Source organism: Cervus elaphus, chromosome 2 (assembly GCF_910594005.1).
Source record: "Cervus elaphus chromosome 2, mCerEla1.1, whole genome shotgun sequence".
In the NCBI taxonomy this organism is placed as follows: domain Eukaryota; kingdom Metazoa; phylum Chordata; class Mammalia; order Artiodactyla; family Cervidae; genus Cervus; species Cervus elaphus.
Window position 1 is genome coordinate 6,175,360 of NC_057816.1, and position 18,875 is coordinate 6,194,234.

At 39.7% G+C, this 18,875-nt stretch overlaps 1 protein-coding gene across 6 annotated transcripts in view; it reads right to left on the reverse strand.

The window, feature by feature from the left end:
* The window catches only part of LOC122708866 (CAAX prenyl protease 2), a 79,067-nt gene extending 60,776 nt beyond the window's left edge, over positions 1-18,291 (reverse strand). Inside the window, exons 1-2 of one of the 6 annotated variants that reach the window (XM_043925622.1) lie at positions 18,148-18,291; positions 7,788-7,841 (exon numbers count right to left, since the gene is read on the reverse strand). In XM_043925622.1, the coding sequence (XP_043781557.1) occupies positions 7,788-7,841; positions 18,148-18,177 (84 nt within the window). In that variant the 5' untranslated portion in view covers positions 18,178-18,291. Of the gene's footprint in view, positions 1-846; positions 863-7,787; positions 7,842-18,147 lie in introns of those variants that run through there. The other 5 variants (XM_043925593.1, XM_043925613.1, XM_043925633.1 and 2 more) reach the window with 5 other exon arrangements.
* Positions 18,292-18,875: the final 584 nt, after the last annotated feature.

Sequence of the window (18,875 nt, forward strand, 5' to 3'; positions counted from 1 at the left end):
GAATTCTCCAGGCAAGAATACTGAAGTGGGTAGTCATTCCCTTCTCCAGGGGCTCTTCCCCACCCAGGGATTAACCCAAGTCTCCTGAACTGCAAGTGGATTCTTTACTGTCTGAGCCACCAGGGAAGTTAACATAAAAAAAGATCTAAATAGGAGTGACATCCGCAAGATGGCAGAAGAGCATGTCTCAGGCTCTCACTCCTGACTGAAGATACCAAACTTAACAATATCAAATCACCTTTTTGAGAACTCTAGATACTAATTAAGAGGTTGCAGCACACCAGGCAAAACAAAAAGGAGTCACCCTAAAGCAGGATCCAGGCTAAAGAAGCACCTTCCACTGTAGACATCCTAGCCTCACAGCGGAAGAAAAGGCTCTTAAACCTTCTCCCAGGAAGTGGTACACATTACTTTCACTCACATTTCACTGGCCCACGCAAGTTACATGGCCCAGCTTTATATCAATGGGGCAAGAAGTGTAATTCTTTCATTGGGAAAGCAGAAAAATATTTTAAGCAAATAACAACATCTAGCAAAATGGCCTCTGAAATTGGGTAGGCTTAGGCTTTACTAGCCAGGTGCTCCTGGGAAAGTCCCTTATTCTCCTATAGAACCTATATACTGGAGATGACAGCGCCTACCTCCCAGCTGTGACAAAGTTAAATAACGTATTTTTTTTAAAAAGAAGGTCTAAATAAGTGACAAGGTATACCAACTCAGATAGAAACACTTAGTACTATAAAAATGCTAACTGCTACCAAATTAACCTAAAAATTCAGAATATGTGTGTGTGTGCTAAGTCACTTCAGTCACATCTGACTCTGTGATCTATGGACTGTAGCTCACCAGGCTCCTGTTCGTGGGATTCTCCAGGAAAGAAAACTGCAATGGGCTGTCATGCCCTCCTCCATGGGATCTTCCTGACCCAGTCATTGAACCCGCATCTCTTATTCTCCTGCATTGGCAGGGGGTTCTTTACCATTAGCACCACCTGGGAAGCCCAAAAATTCAGAATAATAACAATCAAGATCACAATAAGACTTTTCATAAAACTTAATTTTAAAGTTCACAGGCAAGATAATGGTTTTAAAAAACAAAGACAATTCTGGAGAAGAACAAGGACAGTGCTCTGTGACAACCTAGAGGGACAAGATGGGGAGGGGGTGGGAGGGAAGTTCAAGAGGAAGGAGACATGTATACTTATGGCTGATTCACGTAGTGTGTGGCAGAAACCAACACAACACTGTAAAGCAACTCTCCTCCAATTAAAAATTTTAAAAAAGAATAGAAGTAAAAAAAGAACAAGGAGGGGGGATTTGCTCTACCATAGAACAAGATTAATTCTAAAGCTTTAGGAAATAAGGATTCTATGATACTGGCCTAGGGACAGACATAAACCCTAAAGCACCCAGAAACAAATCCAAGCATATATAGAACCCTGGTTTATGACAGAAAAATAACACAAATTATTGGGGAAAGGAAAATATTTAAATTAGATTCCTAACTTGTATCATAAATAAAAATAAACTCCAGATTAATCATCATCATAATAAATACAATTTTAAAACTTTGGAACTATTTAAAAGAGTATCATGACTTCAGTGTAAAAAACAATTGTCTCAAATCAATGATTACAGCTTCCACTTTAAAAAACTAGCAACAGAAAAGCAAAAGAAATCCAAAACAAGCAGAAGAAAGATAAGAATAAAAGATCAGAGTGAAAATCAATGAAACAGAGCACAACAGAAAGAATACAGTTCTAGCCAGACTGGCTAAGGAAAGAGAAAGCGAAGAAGAGAGAGAACAAACATAAAATACCAACACCAGGAGTAAGAGAGGTGATAGCCTACAAGTGTTAGAAGGATAGAAGGATAATAAGGGTATATCATGAACAATTTTATGCCAATAAATATAACAACTTAGATGAAATGAACAAATTCCTTAAAAGGAAAACACTACCCACACTGACTCAAAATGAATAAATAAATAACCTCCACAGACCTGGAATTATCTAAGAAATTGAATTTGTAGTTAAAAATGTTTCCCACAAGGGAAAAATCAAGCTCAGATAGCTTCATTTGATGAACTGCACCAAATATTTAAGGAAGAAATAATACCTTCCACACAAATTCTTCTAGAAAATTGAAGACCAGAGAATAAATCTCAACTGACTCCATGAAGTCATTATTACTCTGATACCAAAATAAGACAAAGTCATTACAAGAAGACTACAAGTATCTCTTATGAACACAGATGGAAAAATTATTTTAAAAATGTCAGCAAATCAAATCCAACAATACATAAAAAGGATACATAATGCATCATGGCCAAGTGGGATGTATCCCAGAAATGCAAAGTTGGTTTAACATTTGAAAATCAACGTAATTCATCATATTAACACTCTAGAAGAAAAATCATATGATCTTCTCAATAAATGCATAAAAATATTTGATAAAGGCCCACATCCATTCCTAATAAAAACTCAGCAAGCTAGGACTAAAAGACAACTTCCTCAAGCCAATTAAAAGGCATATTTAAATGTTAAAGAAACAAGAGAAATTCATTTATTTTAACTTCCTTTGATCTTCAATCTTCTCTTTATAAAATCTTGCCATGTGTTATGTAAACTTAGCATCAAGAGACTATTTAGAATGTATCAAAAACTTGCAGATTAAGTGTGAACTCACAGGATAAACAATGACTTAAGTCCACAAACCCTTCCCTGACTTCTGAACTTAGTATCAGAGACTGAGGTAAGTCGCAGTTTCCTCATCTCTGAAACAGAAATGGTGACAACTTATGTCTGACCTGTCTCTCGAGAATGAAGTCATGTCTACAGAACACATATGTGGGAGAAAAAGTGTTAGATAAGTAGTGAGATTTAGAGCTGTTGATCTTGTAAGATATAAAATTATAATAAACTTTAAATTTTTGAATATGAGAATCTTGGATTTTAAAAATATATATTGAGCCAGACATTTAAGAGTTCACCACTGAGTTTCTCACTCAACATTGAGCAAGCCTGAACACATCAGTCTCTCTAATGTATGAAAAGCACAACTCCTCACCTCCATTCCCAACAAATTAACAAAAGACGACAAAACTGAAGTCTTCTCCCTGATGCCCAAATGGTGGAACACAGGAAAGAGTCAAAAGCTGAACTATCGTAACCATATAACCATCTTCCCTGCTTTCAAGGGCTGGTATTCCCATCTAGTCTTTTGAAGGGAAAGGAAAAAAAAAACAGCTGTAAATTTTCTTATTTGGTAAAAATATATGAACTTTTTTAAAAAATAACTGGCCAAACTATATTTTAGCAAAGAGCTAAATTATGTCCATAAACATGAGAGTGATGAAATATTTAAAATAAGATTAAAAAACAAGTAAAAATAATATGCTTAGAAGAGAGTGAAATAAACACCTTTATATATGGCTTTTTTCATATTCCTCCACCTCATCTCTTTCTTCTTTTCCTTCTTTTTTTCACTAAGGACATGTTATGAAGTAGTTTCTAGATCTGGGCAAGAATGAGTTAAAACTATCATGTTTCACAAAATAGATACTTATGATAGAATTAGTTCTACATACATGCATAAGTATACTCATAAAGGAATATGTAAATGATTTCTACATAAATGGGTAACTATGAAGAAAAGTAAGTAGTACATATATTGATATGAAAGGATATGAATTTTTAAACACGTAAGAATTTATCTTAATGAGCATCATCCTTCAAAGTACAGAAGATTATTCTAATTGACAGAGAACCTCAAATAGAGTCCGAGGTGTTTTATTTTAATAAGCAATTGGGAGTCATTAAGCAAAGAACATGGGATTTCCCTGATGGCTCAGCAGTGAAGAATCTGTCTACAATGCAGAAGACACAGGAGATGTGGGTTCGATCCCTGGGTTGGGAAGATCCCCTGGAAGAGGAAATGGCTACCCACTCCAGTATTCTTTCCTGAAAAATCCCACGGACAGAGGAGCCTGGCAAGCTACAGTCCAAAGGATCGTAAAGACATGACTGAGCAACTGAGCACAGAGCAGCACAGGGAGGGACATAAAGCTATGTTTAAATTAATATATAATTTAATAAATAATGCTACACTGTAAAAGCAGAATTAACCAAAAATTCAATTATGTTAGATAATGGACAAAAGAAAAGGAGTAGCCTCCCCCTCCCCTCAAAAACAAAAAGCTGAAAATTTTAAGCCTGGAGAATCATGAAAATGTTAGTATCACTGGAGATACTAACGTCAGTGGAGATTACACAGCAAGTTAAAGAAAATGAACCCTGTTTTAGATACGCTGCATATGATATTTCAGAGGAACCCTCAAACAGAATAATTTAATTGACAATCAAAGCTGGAAACACATTAGAGACAGAAAAAATAAGCCTCGTCAACACAGAAATGACAGTTAAAGCCTTAAAAGTAGAAGATATCTGAAGTAAATGTAGAATAATGATGAAGAATAATAAAGGGAAGAAAGGCATATTGGTGACTAAACTTTAGGGAATATCCTCTGTTACCAAAGAAGCACTACATAGTACTTACCACACAGTATTTTATTTTCACACTGTATTTTATTATAATGTCCTTGTGGCAAGGCAGAGGTTCAATAAAGCTTTACTGGACAAAAGTACAGATAATTAGGGACAGAGAAGAAAGAAAATTTTTAAAGAACATAAACCATTAGAGATTATCCATTCCCTGGTAGGAAACCAGGGAGATTATCTTGGTCATTGTTTATTGCTGTTGCTGTTGTTCAGTTACTAAGTTGTGTCCGATTCTTTGCAACCCCATGGATTGCAGCACATTAGGCTCCTCTGTCTTCCATTATCTCCTGGAGCTTGCTCAAATTCATGTCCATTGAGTCAGTGATGCTATCTAATCATCTCATCTGTCATTAATCCAGCATAAAGAAAACACCCAGAAATATGAGCCTGTTTGTATAGGAATTGATCTGAAGTATTCAAGAACCAGAGAAAAAGTTCCCCTAGAAAGAGGAGAGACCTTATTTTGGACACTGAAAGAAATCATCTGAGCAATGAAAAGGATTTAACAGCTAACAAACTGAATTCAGAGGCATACTATTAATTTTGTACAGATATGTGATTCTTTATCACCAGGATATTTGGTGGTTAATCCATCAGCCACCAGAGACATACTGATGAAGTTAATTAATAGTGAAAAGCTTTGCAAAAGGACCAATTTAAAGCAGTTTGCTAATGTTATAGGAATGCTAAATAACAATAGTAATAAAGGCATAATTAATGGTACATAAACCAGAGAGCTAAGGGATTCAAATCTTAATCTTGGACAATTTTCTCTGTGAGCTTCACTGAGTTATTTTTGTTACTAATTAGCAAGAATAAATAGCATTATTGAGTGAAAGCTAATATGAGGCCTAATAGCTAGAGAGAAGACAGGCTAAAGTTGGCTACTAAATGTGACCGACGATGAGCAAATGACTCAACTTTTATTGTGTACTTCATATGCAGTACTTCCTCTTTATACAAATGTTAGCCACCTCAACTTTATCACAAGGATATGAAAATAGTTTAAACAAATATGCACAAAATTTGTTAAAATAACAAATTAAGTCAAAAAGACACAAATTGTCTAAAGTTTGTATTAGCATAATAAATAGATGGTTATTCCATAAACTATACTCAACACCTGACCTCCCTAGTGTTAACAATTACCATAAAACCATTTCCTTGTACTTAGTTGGCTTTTCACTTTTTTCAAAGCACTTTCACAAATATTAGTCAAAGATTAGTCAAAGATCATACATTATGTATGATCTAACCACTCATTGTGCCATACAGGTTTATGTTGCAGGAAACAGTCTTTCTCCTCCCTGGTGTTAATGACATATTCTCTTTTATTTTTATGAATTTTCATTTCTTTCAAAGCACTTTCACACACTTAAATGGAGCAGCAGCATTAAGAATGATCTTTCCAAAAAAAAAAAAAGAATGATCTTTCCACTCTGCATCATCTCAATGGCATAATCCAAAAAAGCAGAGAACTAAAAGATTGATAAATGGACTGGATGATTTTGAGGCAGTCAATTCATGATTCTTAAAGTTGAATTCAGATTTCCTGAAAGTCTTAGAATTGCAGCAAACTCTCCAGGACAGTAAGCCAATTCTTTCTTTCTTACAGGCATTGGCTTTGGGAGGCAGTATAATTAAATAATTAAGATATCTTAAATGTGGGATTAAGGGGAGAAACCAAATATATCATGTTTACCAGTGTAACCCCTCTGTGTCAAGCACAAAGCTAAGTAAACAGTAAATACTCAATAAATCATCATTTTGATTGTCACCACAGGGAGAAAATTCTACCCAAGCTCCCACAGAATTTATCTCCTACAGAGTGAAGAACAAAAATCTCAATTTATTTTTTGTTTTATTACACTTCCTTAATAATTACTGCTTTTAAATGTGTGCACACCAAGCAGAATATAAACAAATTAAAACCACAGAGCAAAAAGCTGAAGTCTATTAGGGATCCAGGGTACAGACAGCTGGAAGGTATCCATAGATTCAGAGGGCCAAGAAAATTTGAAAGGCAAATGGGAATACACCTGATGACCCTTAAATTAACAAGCAAGCACTTTTAAATCCCCATGGTTAAACTAAAAACTACTTCAAAAAAGAAGTTTCAAAAGGCAGAACTGCTTCCTATATGTTTATGTCTTTAGTCTTTCATATTGTGAGTTGCAAAAAATACATATGGTTTTTTTTTTTTCTTTGATATGACCAAGATAAAGGCAGGTACTTTGGTTTTAGGCAATTGAATTGCTGGAAATCTGGGTATAAATTAAAATTTTAAATTGATTGTATTTTAAAAAGCATTAAGAAACCATGCCATTTTAAAAAGTCCAATGGAAAAAAAATAAATAAAAAATCCAATGGCGATACATTTCACCATTTATTTTATAACATAATACCCTTCTAATGTAGCTTTTTGGTTGTTTCTATATTTAATACATGGCGTATTTTCTTAAAGAATGACAACATAAGTTCAAAAAACACTACAATCTACTTATATTTCAGATTTAATTGGGAAAAGTTTCTTTTAACAAATTATTTTGTAAAAGTTGTAAATTTAGCACTCATTAGGAAAAGACAGGCCCACTGGACAATAGTTACAAATCACACACCCATAAAAGATAAAAAGGAAAGCACAGTGGTTCTCAAATCCTTCGGTTTCCTTAAACAAATGTATGTCCTTTGGTTGTAGATTATTCTCAAATCAAAGGAAAAAAAAACTTCTAAAATCAAGGTCACTGAAAACGCCTAAACCATACCAACTTTGACATGTGTAAAACAGTGTTAAAACTAGCCAGAGTGATTTATAGTAAAAGTATTTTTCCATACACTATTTCTCTGAGATAGATGGGAACAAATATTTTACTAAAGATTGTATTTCACATCTGGGAAAACTTTGCTTGAGGTTGTACGGAACGTATTCAGAGAACAGTGACCTAGGTATCTTGCCTTAGGCCTAGACAATTTTTTTCCTGTATCTATACAATTTTATAGATCATCTTTCAGTAGGATTCTAGATAAACTAGAGGATAAACTATTGCATAAAACACATGTATACCCAAAAGGTATTCACTGTTTATCTGAAATTCCAATTTAAGTGGGAGGCATAGTTTTATTTGCTGTATCTGATAACCCTATCTTTCAGTATATATTGTTTCAGAAAATACCAAATTTATTGACTGGAAGAGACTTAATCTTGTGGAAGCTGGGTATAATTCTTTACCTTTAAGGAACTTCTTGAGGACCAAACCACCATAAATGCTTCCTGTAGCAGCAACTGTAAGAAACAGAACACAAAGAAGTATCACAAATGAAGCAATTAAATGGATTTTATCTAAAGAATCATATGGGAGCCTGAAATCACTGTTGATAGATACAGAATATTTAAAAGATGGTCACTAATAATGACCATCACAGAGATCATAGAGAAAGCAAGGGAATTTCATGAATCCCAGAGAAAGCAAGGGAATTCCCAAAAAACATCTACTTCTGCTTCACTGACTACACTACAGCCTTTGACTGTGTGAATCACAACTAAATGGAAAATTCTTAAAAGACACAGGACTATCAGACCATCTTATCTGTCTCCTGAGAAACTAATATTTGGGCCAAGAAGCAACAGTTAGAACAGGACATGGAACAACTGACTGGTTCAAAATTGAGAAAGGAGTACGTCAAGGCTGTATATTGTCACCCTGCTTATTTAACTTCTTTGCAGAGTACATCATGCAAAATGCTGGCCTGGATGACTCACAAGCTAGAATCAAGATTGCCGGGAGAAATATCAACAACCTCAGATATGCAGATGATACCACTCTAATGACAGGAAGTGAAGAGAAACTAAAGAGCCTCTTGATGAGGGTGAAACAGGAGTGAAAAAGCTGGTTAAAACTGAATATTCAAAAAACTAAGATCCCAGCATCAGGTCCTGTCTTGCTGTATCTCACTGTTCGCTGAGGCATGAGCCGGGAAGCTGCAAGAAAACACAAGGAGCCACAGGAACGGCAGACATGTTTATTCTCTCCTGACTGGCATGGCAGCCACAGCAGCAGCAGGCATGTCTCTCATGGATGACCCAGCGGACACACCATAACCCGGCCACAACACAGCCATAATGAGGACGCAATGGCGTTTCAGGTGGAGCTTATATATGTTTACAGAACAAAAGTGGCCTGTGGCCAAGCCGATACACTGTGGCGTGCATGCGCAGAGCTCTTGCAAGTGATCTCAGCTGTTACATAACCATGTATTCACAGAACGTGGGGCGAGAGCATGAGAGGCCATGGGGCGAGAGAGCTTGACCATCACTATCTTGGCTAATTTGCTCTTTCCCTACAGGTCCCACCATTTCATGGCAAATAGAAGGGGAAAAGTGGAAACGGTGACAGATTTTATTTTCTTGGGCTCCAAAGTCATTGCAGACGATGACTGTAGCCGTGAAATTAAAAGACGCTTGCTCCTTGCAAGAAAAGCTGTAACAAACCTAGACAGTGTATTAAAAAGCAAAAATATCACTTCATTGACAAAGGTCCATATAGTCAAAGCTATAGTTTTTCCAGTAGTCAAGTACGGATGTGAGAATTGGACCAAAAGAAGACTTGAATGCCAAAGAACTGATGCTTTCAAATTGTGGTGCTGGAGAAGACTCTTGAGGGTCCCTAGGACTGCAAGGAAATCAAACTAGTCAATCCGAAAGGAAATCAATCCTGAATATTCATTGGAAGGGCTGAAGCTGAAGCTCCAATACTCTGGTCACCTGAGGCCAAGAGCTGACTCATTGGAAAAGACCCTGATACTGGGAAAAATTGAAGGCAAAAGGAGAAGAGGGCAGCAGAGGATGAGATGGTTGGATGGCATCACCGACTCAACAGACAAGAATCTGAGCAAACTTTGGGAGATGGTGAAGGACAGGGAAGCCTGGCATGCTGCAGTCCATGGGGTCACAAAGAGTTGGACACAACTTAGTGACTGAACAACTAACAAAAAGCACCAAAGAAGTTACTGGAGGCTACAACTGTTCAGGGGCAGAATAACTTCTTAGAGATGAGAACCAAATAGCAACTCCTTTACCCATATTAAATACCAGGGCTGCCTCTTGGATATTACTATTCCTGATAGAAAAAAAATCACAGGAAGACTGCAAAGTATGGCTAATAACCAGAGTATCTCATGCCAATAAGTCATATTCCAGTATAAGATTCAATTAACATTTTTGGTCTTTAACCAATTCAGTCTTTAGTAAATTTACTCTTTACCAGACTATCAGGTAAGAATTTTCTTACCCAGAGTTCTAAATCAGAACATTAGAACACCTAGAACAATTTCAGGGAAAGAGGGTAAGTGAGGGAACAGGCCCCTAAGAGGGTGGGGAAGATCAGAACCACCTGGAGGCTTTTTTCCCCAAATAGAACATGCCTTCCCCCAGAGAGATTTGACCCCATAGTTAAGAATCTAAGAATCACTGCCGTAAGAACCAATGGAAATGTGTCTATACCTCAAGAAATATGTATTCTTCTGGCAGGGAAAAAAGGTTGAGAATCACTGATCTATAGTAAGAGGCAGTATCATTCTCCAAATGTGTGCTGTCCAATACAGCAGCTGTGCGTGCATGCATGCTAAGTCACTCAGTCATGTTCAACTCTTTGCAACCCTATGGACTGAAGCCCGCCAGGTTCCTCTGTCCATGAGATTCTCCAGGCAAGAATACTGGAGTGGGTTTCTTTGCCCTCCTCCAAAGGATCTTCTCAACCCAAGGATCAAACCCAGTGGCTTAAGTCTCCTGCTAGTTTTTTACCACTAGCGCCACCTGGGAAGCCCAATACAGTAGCTACTAGCTATTAATACATGAGGCTATTTCAATTTAGCTAAATTAAATGAAAAATTCCTTTAACAAAAATTTAACAATTTTTTTAATTTAACAAAAAGCATTTTTAAACTTAGTGTTCTTCACAGGCATACTCTAGTTCTGACCTAAAGGAGTGGGTGACTGCCACTGTGACAGGGATTGGGAAGCTGCTGGCAGGCTGACACTAGTGATCAGTGAGGAGCTAGAACGTTAACAAAAAACAATCCACACCTGTATGTCTCACAGTGTGTCCACGATGCTTCTCAACTGCATATCTCACAGTTTCCTCTAACATCCTTCCTTAGTTTTAACAAGTATCCTATCAACAAATTGTTAGAAATAGATCACCTGGGGTGAACACGTGCAGGGAGAACAATCATCCTGCCCGCTCCACAGATTTTCAGCTATGCTTCCAATCTTTCTGTACTAAAGCAATAAAACGCTATCCTTCAAATGCAAAGATGACAGAACAGGTATTTTTAAGCAACAACATTGTCCCAAATTCTCTTTATAAAACAGAAGATGACTTAAGGGCTTCCCTGGTGGTTCAGTGGTAAAGAATCCACCTACCAATGCAGAAAACACAGGTTCAATCCCTGATCTGGGAAGATCCCACCTGGCTCGGAGCAACTAAGCCTATGCACCACACCTATTAAGCCTATGCTCTAGAGCCCGGCAGCTGCAACTGCTGAGCTCACTGCTGAAGCCTGCACACCCTAGAGCCCATGCTCCACAACAAAAGAAGCCACTGCAATGAGAAGCCCGTGTACTGCAACTGGAGAGTAGCCGCTGCTTTCTGCAACTAGAGAAAAGCCCATGCAGCAATGAAGACCCAGAACATCGAAAAATTAAATAAAGAAAACTTTTTAAAAGTCAGGTTATAAAAACAAACAAAAAAAAGATGATTAAAAAAAAACTACAAGGTTACATATGTTTGGGAAATGCTACATACTAGAGCCCATTTTTAAAGATTCACAGTCCATGCTGGCATATTAAAGGTTCTGAGATCTAAAATAACAAAATTCATTTGTAACCAGCACTCCCCAAGTTTAGATGACTGCATAACTCCTTTCTCAAAATTCATATAAACATCTTGTAACACACATTTTGGGAAACACTGGAATTGTTAAAGTCTTGAACAATGATAGGAAAAAACTATATATAGTCATTTCTCAGCTTCTCATAGATGGATCATTCCAGCAATAAAATTTTCTGATTTGTTGTGAATTGCATTATGTGCCTCTGAAAGAGATTTTGAAGACTAAAGCCCAACACTTGTGAATACGACCTTATTTGGAAATAGGGTCTTCATAGACGTTATCAAGTTAAGATGAAGTCATACTGGATTAGGGTGGCTCTAAATCCAACTGGTGTGTCCTTATAAGAAGGCCATGTGAAGAGAGAGAACGTTACATGAAGACAGAGACTGGAGCAATACGTCTGCAAGTCAAGGAACACCAAGGGCTTGCTGGCAACTACCAGAAGGTAGGAGACAGCTAAGGAATCGATTTCTCCCTCAGAGCCTCCAGAAGGAACCAACCCTACTGACATCTTGATTGTGGACTTCTGGCCTTCATAACTGTAAGAGAATAAATTTACTTTGTTTTAAGCCACCCAGTTTGTGGTACTTTGTTACAGCAACACTAGGTAATGAATATGTCATTCTTCATCATCAGAGATTGCAGGCCAATGACATCACTCACTTTCAGATAAAGATGGCAGATTGAACATACATATCTACTTTCACTCTCTCCTGAAATCTCAATACAATAGAAAAGGAATATTTTTAGAAGCAATAAACCCACAAAGATACAGAATAAGAGAGATGACTTTAATAAAATTGTATTAGGTTGGTGCAAAAGCAATGGCAGGTTTGCATTGTTGCCATTTGCCATGTAATATTGGAAAGGAAAAAAAAGTGAAAATGTTAGTTACTCAGTCATGTCCAACAACCCTTTGCGACTCCACGGATAGCCCACCAGGCTCCCCTGTCCATGGAATTTTCCAGGCAAGAATACTGGTTTGGTAGCTATTCCCTTCTCCAGAGAATCTTCTGGACCCAGGAATCAAACCTGGGTCTTCTGCATTGCAGGCAGATTCTTTACCGTCTGATATTGGGATACATTTTTAAATAAATGAAGTTATGTTATACATTGTTTTAATGCTCATTCTTGGTTTGGTTTTTCCCTAATGACATTACTTGCTGTTTATTTTATATTTATTTGAGACTATGGAAATAATGTTAGACAAAAAGCAAATTCAAGCGATTTTCTTGAGTTCAAATGGATCATAAAGCAATGAAGACAACGCACGACATCAACAATGCATGTGGCCCAGGAACTGCAAACGAATGGACAGTGCAGTGGTGGTTCAAGAAGTTTTGCAAAGGAGACAAGAGCCTTGAAGAAAAGGAGTATAGTGGTTGGCCATCAGAAGTTGACAACAACCAATTGAGAGTCATCATCAAAGCTGTTCCTCTTACAACTAGAGAAGTTGCCAAAGAACTCAATGTCATCCATTCTATGACTGCTTGGCATTTGAAGCAAATTGGAAAAATGAAAAAGCTTGATAAGTGGGTGCTTCATGAGCTGACCAAAAATCAAAAAAATTGTCATTTTGAAGGGTCATCTTCTCTTATTCTATGCAACAATGAATCATTTCTCAATCAGATTGTGATGTGCAACGAAAAATGGATTTTATATGACAATCAACTCAGTGTCTGAACTAAGAAGCTCCAAAGCACTTCCCAAAGCTAAACATGCAACAAAAAAAGGTCGCGGTCATTGGTGGTCTGCTGCTGGTCTGATCCACTGCAGCTATCTTGGGGCCTCCCAGGTGGTGCTAGTGATAAAGAATCTGCCTGCCAATGAAGGAGACGTTAAGAGACATTGGTTTGATCCCTGGGTTGGGACAATCCCTTCTGAACCCCAGCAAAACCATTACATCTGAGAAGTATGCTCAGCAAGTCGATGAGATGCACTGAAAACTGCAACACCTGCAGCCCGCATTGGTCAACAGAAAGGGCCCGATTCTTCTCCATGACAATGCCCAACTACACGTCACACAACAAATGCTTCAAAAGGTGAATGAACTGGACCACCACATTTTGCCTCATCCGCCATATTCACTTGACCTCTGGCCAATCAACTACCACTTCTTCAAGCATCTTGAACAACTTTTTGCAGGGAAAATGCTTCCACAACCGGCAGAAGGAAGAAAATGCTTTCCAAGAGTTCATTGAATCCCGAAGCACAGATTTTTACACTATAGGAATAAACAAACTTATTTCTCATTTGGCAAAAATCTGTTGATTATAATGGTTCTGATATCTATTAAAAAAAGATGTGTTTGAGCCTAGTTGTAAGGATTTAAAATTCATGGTCCAAAACTTCAATTACATTTGCACCAACCTAATAGAAACAGAAAGGAGAAGGAAATGGCTGGATAGTAGGTTAGGTGCTACAAGACATTTCACACTTGAACTGAATGACCTGTCTTCTCTTTGTGTACCTAGCAGTAAACTTCAAGACGGGTATGATAGTTTGGGTTGCTGTTAACTCTGCGTGAACTCCATTCTGGCTGAACAGAGTTCCCACCATTCCTGAGAGAGGTAGTGAGCTACACGGCAAGAGTGATGTTTTTCTGCATATGGTTGTATTAGCTTGTGCACTGATCATGATCCAATAAACTGTGGTCCGAGTGGAACACTGGAGTGAGTAGCCTTTCCCTTTTCCAGGGATCTTCCCAACCCGGGGATCAAACCCAGGTCTCCCGTACTGTGGGCGGATTCTTTACCAACTGAGCCACAAGGGAAGCCCAAGAATACTGGAGTGGGTAGCCTATCCCTTCTCCAGTGGATCTTCCCAACCCAGGAATCGAACTGGAGTCTCCTGCATTGCAGGTGGATTCTTTACCAACTGAGCTATGAGGGAAGCCCCCGTCCACAGTATATGTTTCTACAATGTTTCATGACAAGCACATATCACCTTTCCTCCTGCCAAGAATAAAAATATAAAGATCAGAGACAATAAACAGAAAAGAAATGCTCCTTATACTAGATGGACTGAAGTGGTCCATTAGGCTCAAAATGTCTATGTAATTCAGTTTCTTGCCAAAAGCTGTTGTGACTCAAGTCCTTTGCTTGGAGTGAAATCACCCTGCCACTCTGACCACAGTTTATTAGATCATGATCAGTGGACAAGCTAATACAACCATATGCAGAAAAACATCACTCTTGCCGTGTAGCTCACTACCTCTCTCAGGAATGGTGGGAACTCTGTTCAGCCAGAATGGAGTTCATGCAGAGTTAACAGCAACCCAAACTATCATACCCCTCTTGAAGTTTACTGCTAGGTACACAAAGAGAAGACAGGTCATTCAGTTCAAGCGTGAAATGTCTTGTAGCACCTAACCTACTATCCAGCCTCAACTGGGACTCAGGGTGACTCCTCTCAGGCTGACAGGACAACTTCATTCCAAAATATCCTTCAATAAACCTATACACACACATCAAAAAAGCAAGACAAAAAAGTTTTCACTTCACAAATTCAAGAAAATTAGCTATCAGGGCCACTCAATGCATCAGCTTTCCAAGAATACAGGCAAAAAATGATGAAATAATAAGAGCCAAATGGAAGAAACATATATTTTCAAATTAACTGCAAATTAGGATTATCAAAGTATGCACCATTCATCATTTCATTTCTTTTCATTTTTCGGCTCTTTTCCAACCAGCAAAGGCTGGGTATGAAAGAGATAAAATTCAATGTGATGTAATTTAGTTGTGAAAAAGGAAGTTAAAACCAAGAGCAAGAGTTAGATGGTTTTTGAGTAATCTGAATTTAAACCAGTAAAATAAATAATCTTCTGCTAAGTCATTCTACTCACCTTTCCTGTATGACAGATTTGTAAATCTATCACCAGATACCTATTTCATAATCATTTAAGTTTAATTATGGAACAATTTAAGTTTAATCATGGAACAATTCTGGAGCTGATAAAAGATAAAACACTAATTGAAATTTTTAAATAAAATATAACATAAAACATGATAAAACAGATTGAAATTAATATCTTTTCTTCCTCCACTTACTAGTTGTTACACAGTGAAGAGTATTTGCTTGGTGCTTAGAATTTAATGCTTCTATGGAAATCACTAGCTGTCCTTCTAGCAATGCTCCCTTTGATACTCCTGCTGTTTCACACCTCTGGTGAATTATTAAATATTTCAAAATCTGGAAAGGGCACAATTCAAAGAAACCACAATCTTCTTTAAAAATCATGGTAACAATAAACTTGTATGATAGTTAATAATTCTCATTTCCAAAAAATAATATTCTTGCTTGCAAAATGTCAGATTTACACTTGTTAAGGAACAAAGCATTGTGTCTAAACAGAGGAAATAGCTAGGTGAGTGACATAAAAGGGAGACAGTGAAATTCAACACAATGTCCAAAACAGGAAATGAAGACAACAAACTGTTTTATTCAAAGGATAAATTCATCTGGAAATAATAAGTTGGAAAAATTAAGTGGGAGTTTGTTTTTCCTGTTTCTTTTTTTCTTTCCAAACAGAAGTCAACATGAAGATTATGAATAATAATGGCATCTGCTTGTGAATCTTTACTTTTCATTATATCAACATTTCCCAAGGTCAAAATACTAGTTAAGAGCACTGACTTTGGAAGCAGATTACCAGGGTTTGAAACCCTGATGAGTCAAATACTAGCATGTGACCTTGTGCAAGTTACTTCTCTGTAACACTGCTTCCTCACTTGTAAAAATGAGGACAAATCTACTACATATAGTGGCTGCCAAACGTAAGCAAAACAATATGTTCAAAATGTTTAACACAGTGCCTGGCAGATAGTAAATGCTTAATAAATATTAGCTATTATTTCTAATAAAGTCATCTGCACACAATATTCTAACTTGAACAGGTCTCGAAGGTATCTTGGTAAAACATTCAATCTTGATAATTTTAAAATAAAATATATTGTATTAAATTTCCATGATTATTTATGAAAGTAGACTCTCTCTTCCACACTGAGGTACCTGTAGCAAAAATTATTACCCTGCCCCCCTTTTTTTTAAAGGCAGAAAGATCTCAGCATGAGAACATGGGAACTAAGATCCTAATTTGTACCAGTTTGTAAGGATGGTTTTCAGGCTTTTCTACAGTCTAACACTTTCCCTCACACATCCTCTGACTTACTGTGCTCCCTCTGTTCAGATTTTCCCGCAGTTTATCCATAATGAGAGAGCAGTTGGGAAAAGAACACTAGCCTGTGAGTCAGAAGCTCTGGGTTCTATCCTAGGTTCTGTTATCTGCAAAACCTCCAACTTTCTTTGACAACAAAGGCGGCAGGAAGATTGGGAAAGCTCGAGGTGCCTTCAGGTCAACCTCTTGTAGACTATGGTTCTATTTAATCTGTCTCTGTGGTAAAGAATCTGCCTGCCAATGCAGGAGACCTGGTTCCACCCCTGGGTCAGGAAGATCCCCTGAAGGAAGACATGGCAACCCACTTCAGTATTCTTGCCTGGGAAATTCCATGGACAGAGGAGCCTGGCCGGCTACAGTCCATAGACGGGTCGCAAGAGAGTCCGACATGACTCAGTGATTAAACAACAAACAATTAAGTACTAGCTAGTTCTAGAGGTCTTCCCAATCTTCCTGCCTTCTTTGTTGTCAAAGAAAGTTGGAGGTTTAGATTTTACAGATGACAGAACCTAGGATAGAACCCAGAGCTTATGGGTTCTGCTTCGACGAAAAACTGACCCATTGGAAAAGACCCTGATGCTGGGAAAGAGCGAAGGCAGGAGAAGGGGACAACAGAGGATGAGATGGTTGGATGGCATCACCGACTAAATGAACCTAAGTTTCAGCAAGCTCCGGGAGTTGGTGATGGACGGGGAGGCCTGGCGTGCTGCAGTCCATAGGTCGCAGAGTCGGACACGACTGAGCGACTGAACTGAATGACTAGTAATTAATCCGTCTACGGTTTACAGTTAACTACGAGGTCAGTAAAGAATTCAATCAGGTAAGGCTGTGAAAACTCTGTCACGAATGAATGAAAGCGGCCACTCTGTGCTCGGTGTTCAGTCCCACCCTCCAGAGCATCTCAGGTCCATGGTGGTCTGAGCTGGGTGACTGAGGCGTCCGAACCTCAGGTTCTCATCACCCCGCTGTCCGGGCCCTGACCCAGGAATCCCCTCCAAAACTCTGGTGATCCGCGGACCTGACCCGGCCTTCCCTCGCCCCCACTTCAGCACAAGTTGGCCTCGACTCCCCCCGACGCCGTCCCCCCTCATCCCTGCTGTCCGCGCGCTCTCCCGGCACGGGCTGCCATCCGAGCTCGAGCCCTAGCGTCCGCTGAGGTGTGGCAAAACCCTTGAGCTTCCTGAGTAGCTTTCTTAGGCGTCAGGTGGCGGCGGGGGGGGGGGGGGGGGGAACACCCGCGCTCAGCGGACGACCATGCCCCTCCCCACACACACTGACTAAATACTTCTGAGCGCCCCCCGCGCCGGGTTTGACTGCCCAGGCGCTCCTACGCCTTGCGTCTCATCTGCTCCTCACAACCCCGCGAGGGACAGGCTGACTTGAACCGAATCCTACCATTCCCGAACCTTCCTTCTCCCTCAGGCAACGCCAGACCCCTCTGCCCAAACTTCTCGGCCTCCTCACAAGACCCGTCTCCTCAGAGTGTCCTCCTTTGCTTTCTCTCCCTTCCCGGCATCACCTCGCAAACTGCCACCGCCGGCCCCTCCATTCCGCGCCGGGAGCAGCAACCGCACCCAGTGGCGGGGCGCCCGCGGGGGCTACGACCTCCGCCCGCGCCAGTGCCCACGCCCACGCCCTCGTCTGGCCGCCCGACGCCGTCCCTTCCCCTTCCCCCGCCCCCGCGCGCTCCACCCACCGGCCCGCCGCGCCTGCGCATTCGGCGCCCCTCCCCCTCCCAGACGCGGAGTGCCGCCGGGACCTGCCTGGCGTGGCCAGGAGGGCCCGGTAGTGGCGGCGGCGGCGGGTGGGCGGATGGCTGGGCGCGCGGCGGCGATGGGGAGAGCCTGCGGGTGGCAGCCGAGGCTGTGGGCGAGCAGGAATGAGGCCAGGCCACGACTCCTCCTTCCTCCCGAAAGAACTTTCCCACGGTCCCGCCGTGAGGTGCAGCCCTCAGCCCTTGGCCTCTCGCCTGGAGAGGGGCTGAAGTGCCGGATGCGGGATTCCCAAGCCGGTGCCTGACCTCCGAACAGTCTCACCTCCTGGAGGGGCTGCTCCAGGTGCCCCACGCCAGCCTCTGGTTCCCAGACTTTAGCAAATAAAAAAGAGTTACATGTTAATTTCAGGTTTTAAAAATATTTTAATCGTACCTGTATCCTATGCAACATTTGGGACATATATGTACTAAAAAAAAAAAAAAAATTGGTTCATCTGAAATTCAAAACTGGACTTTTGAAATTCAAGACTTGT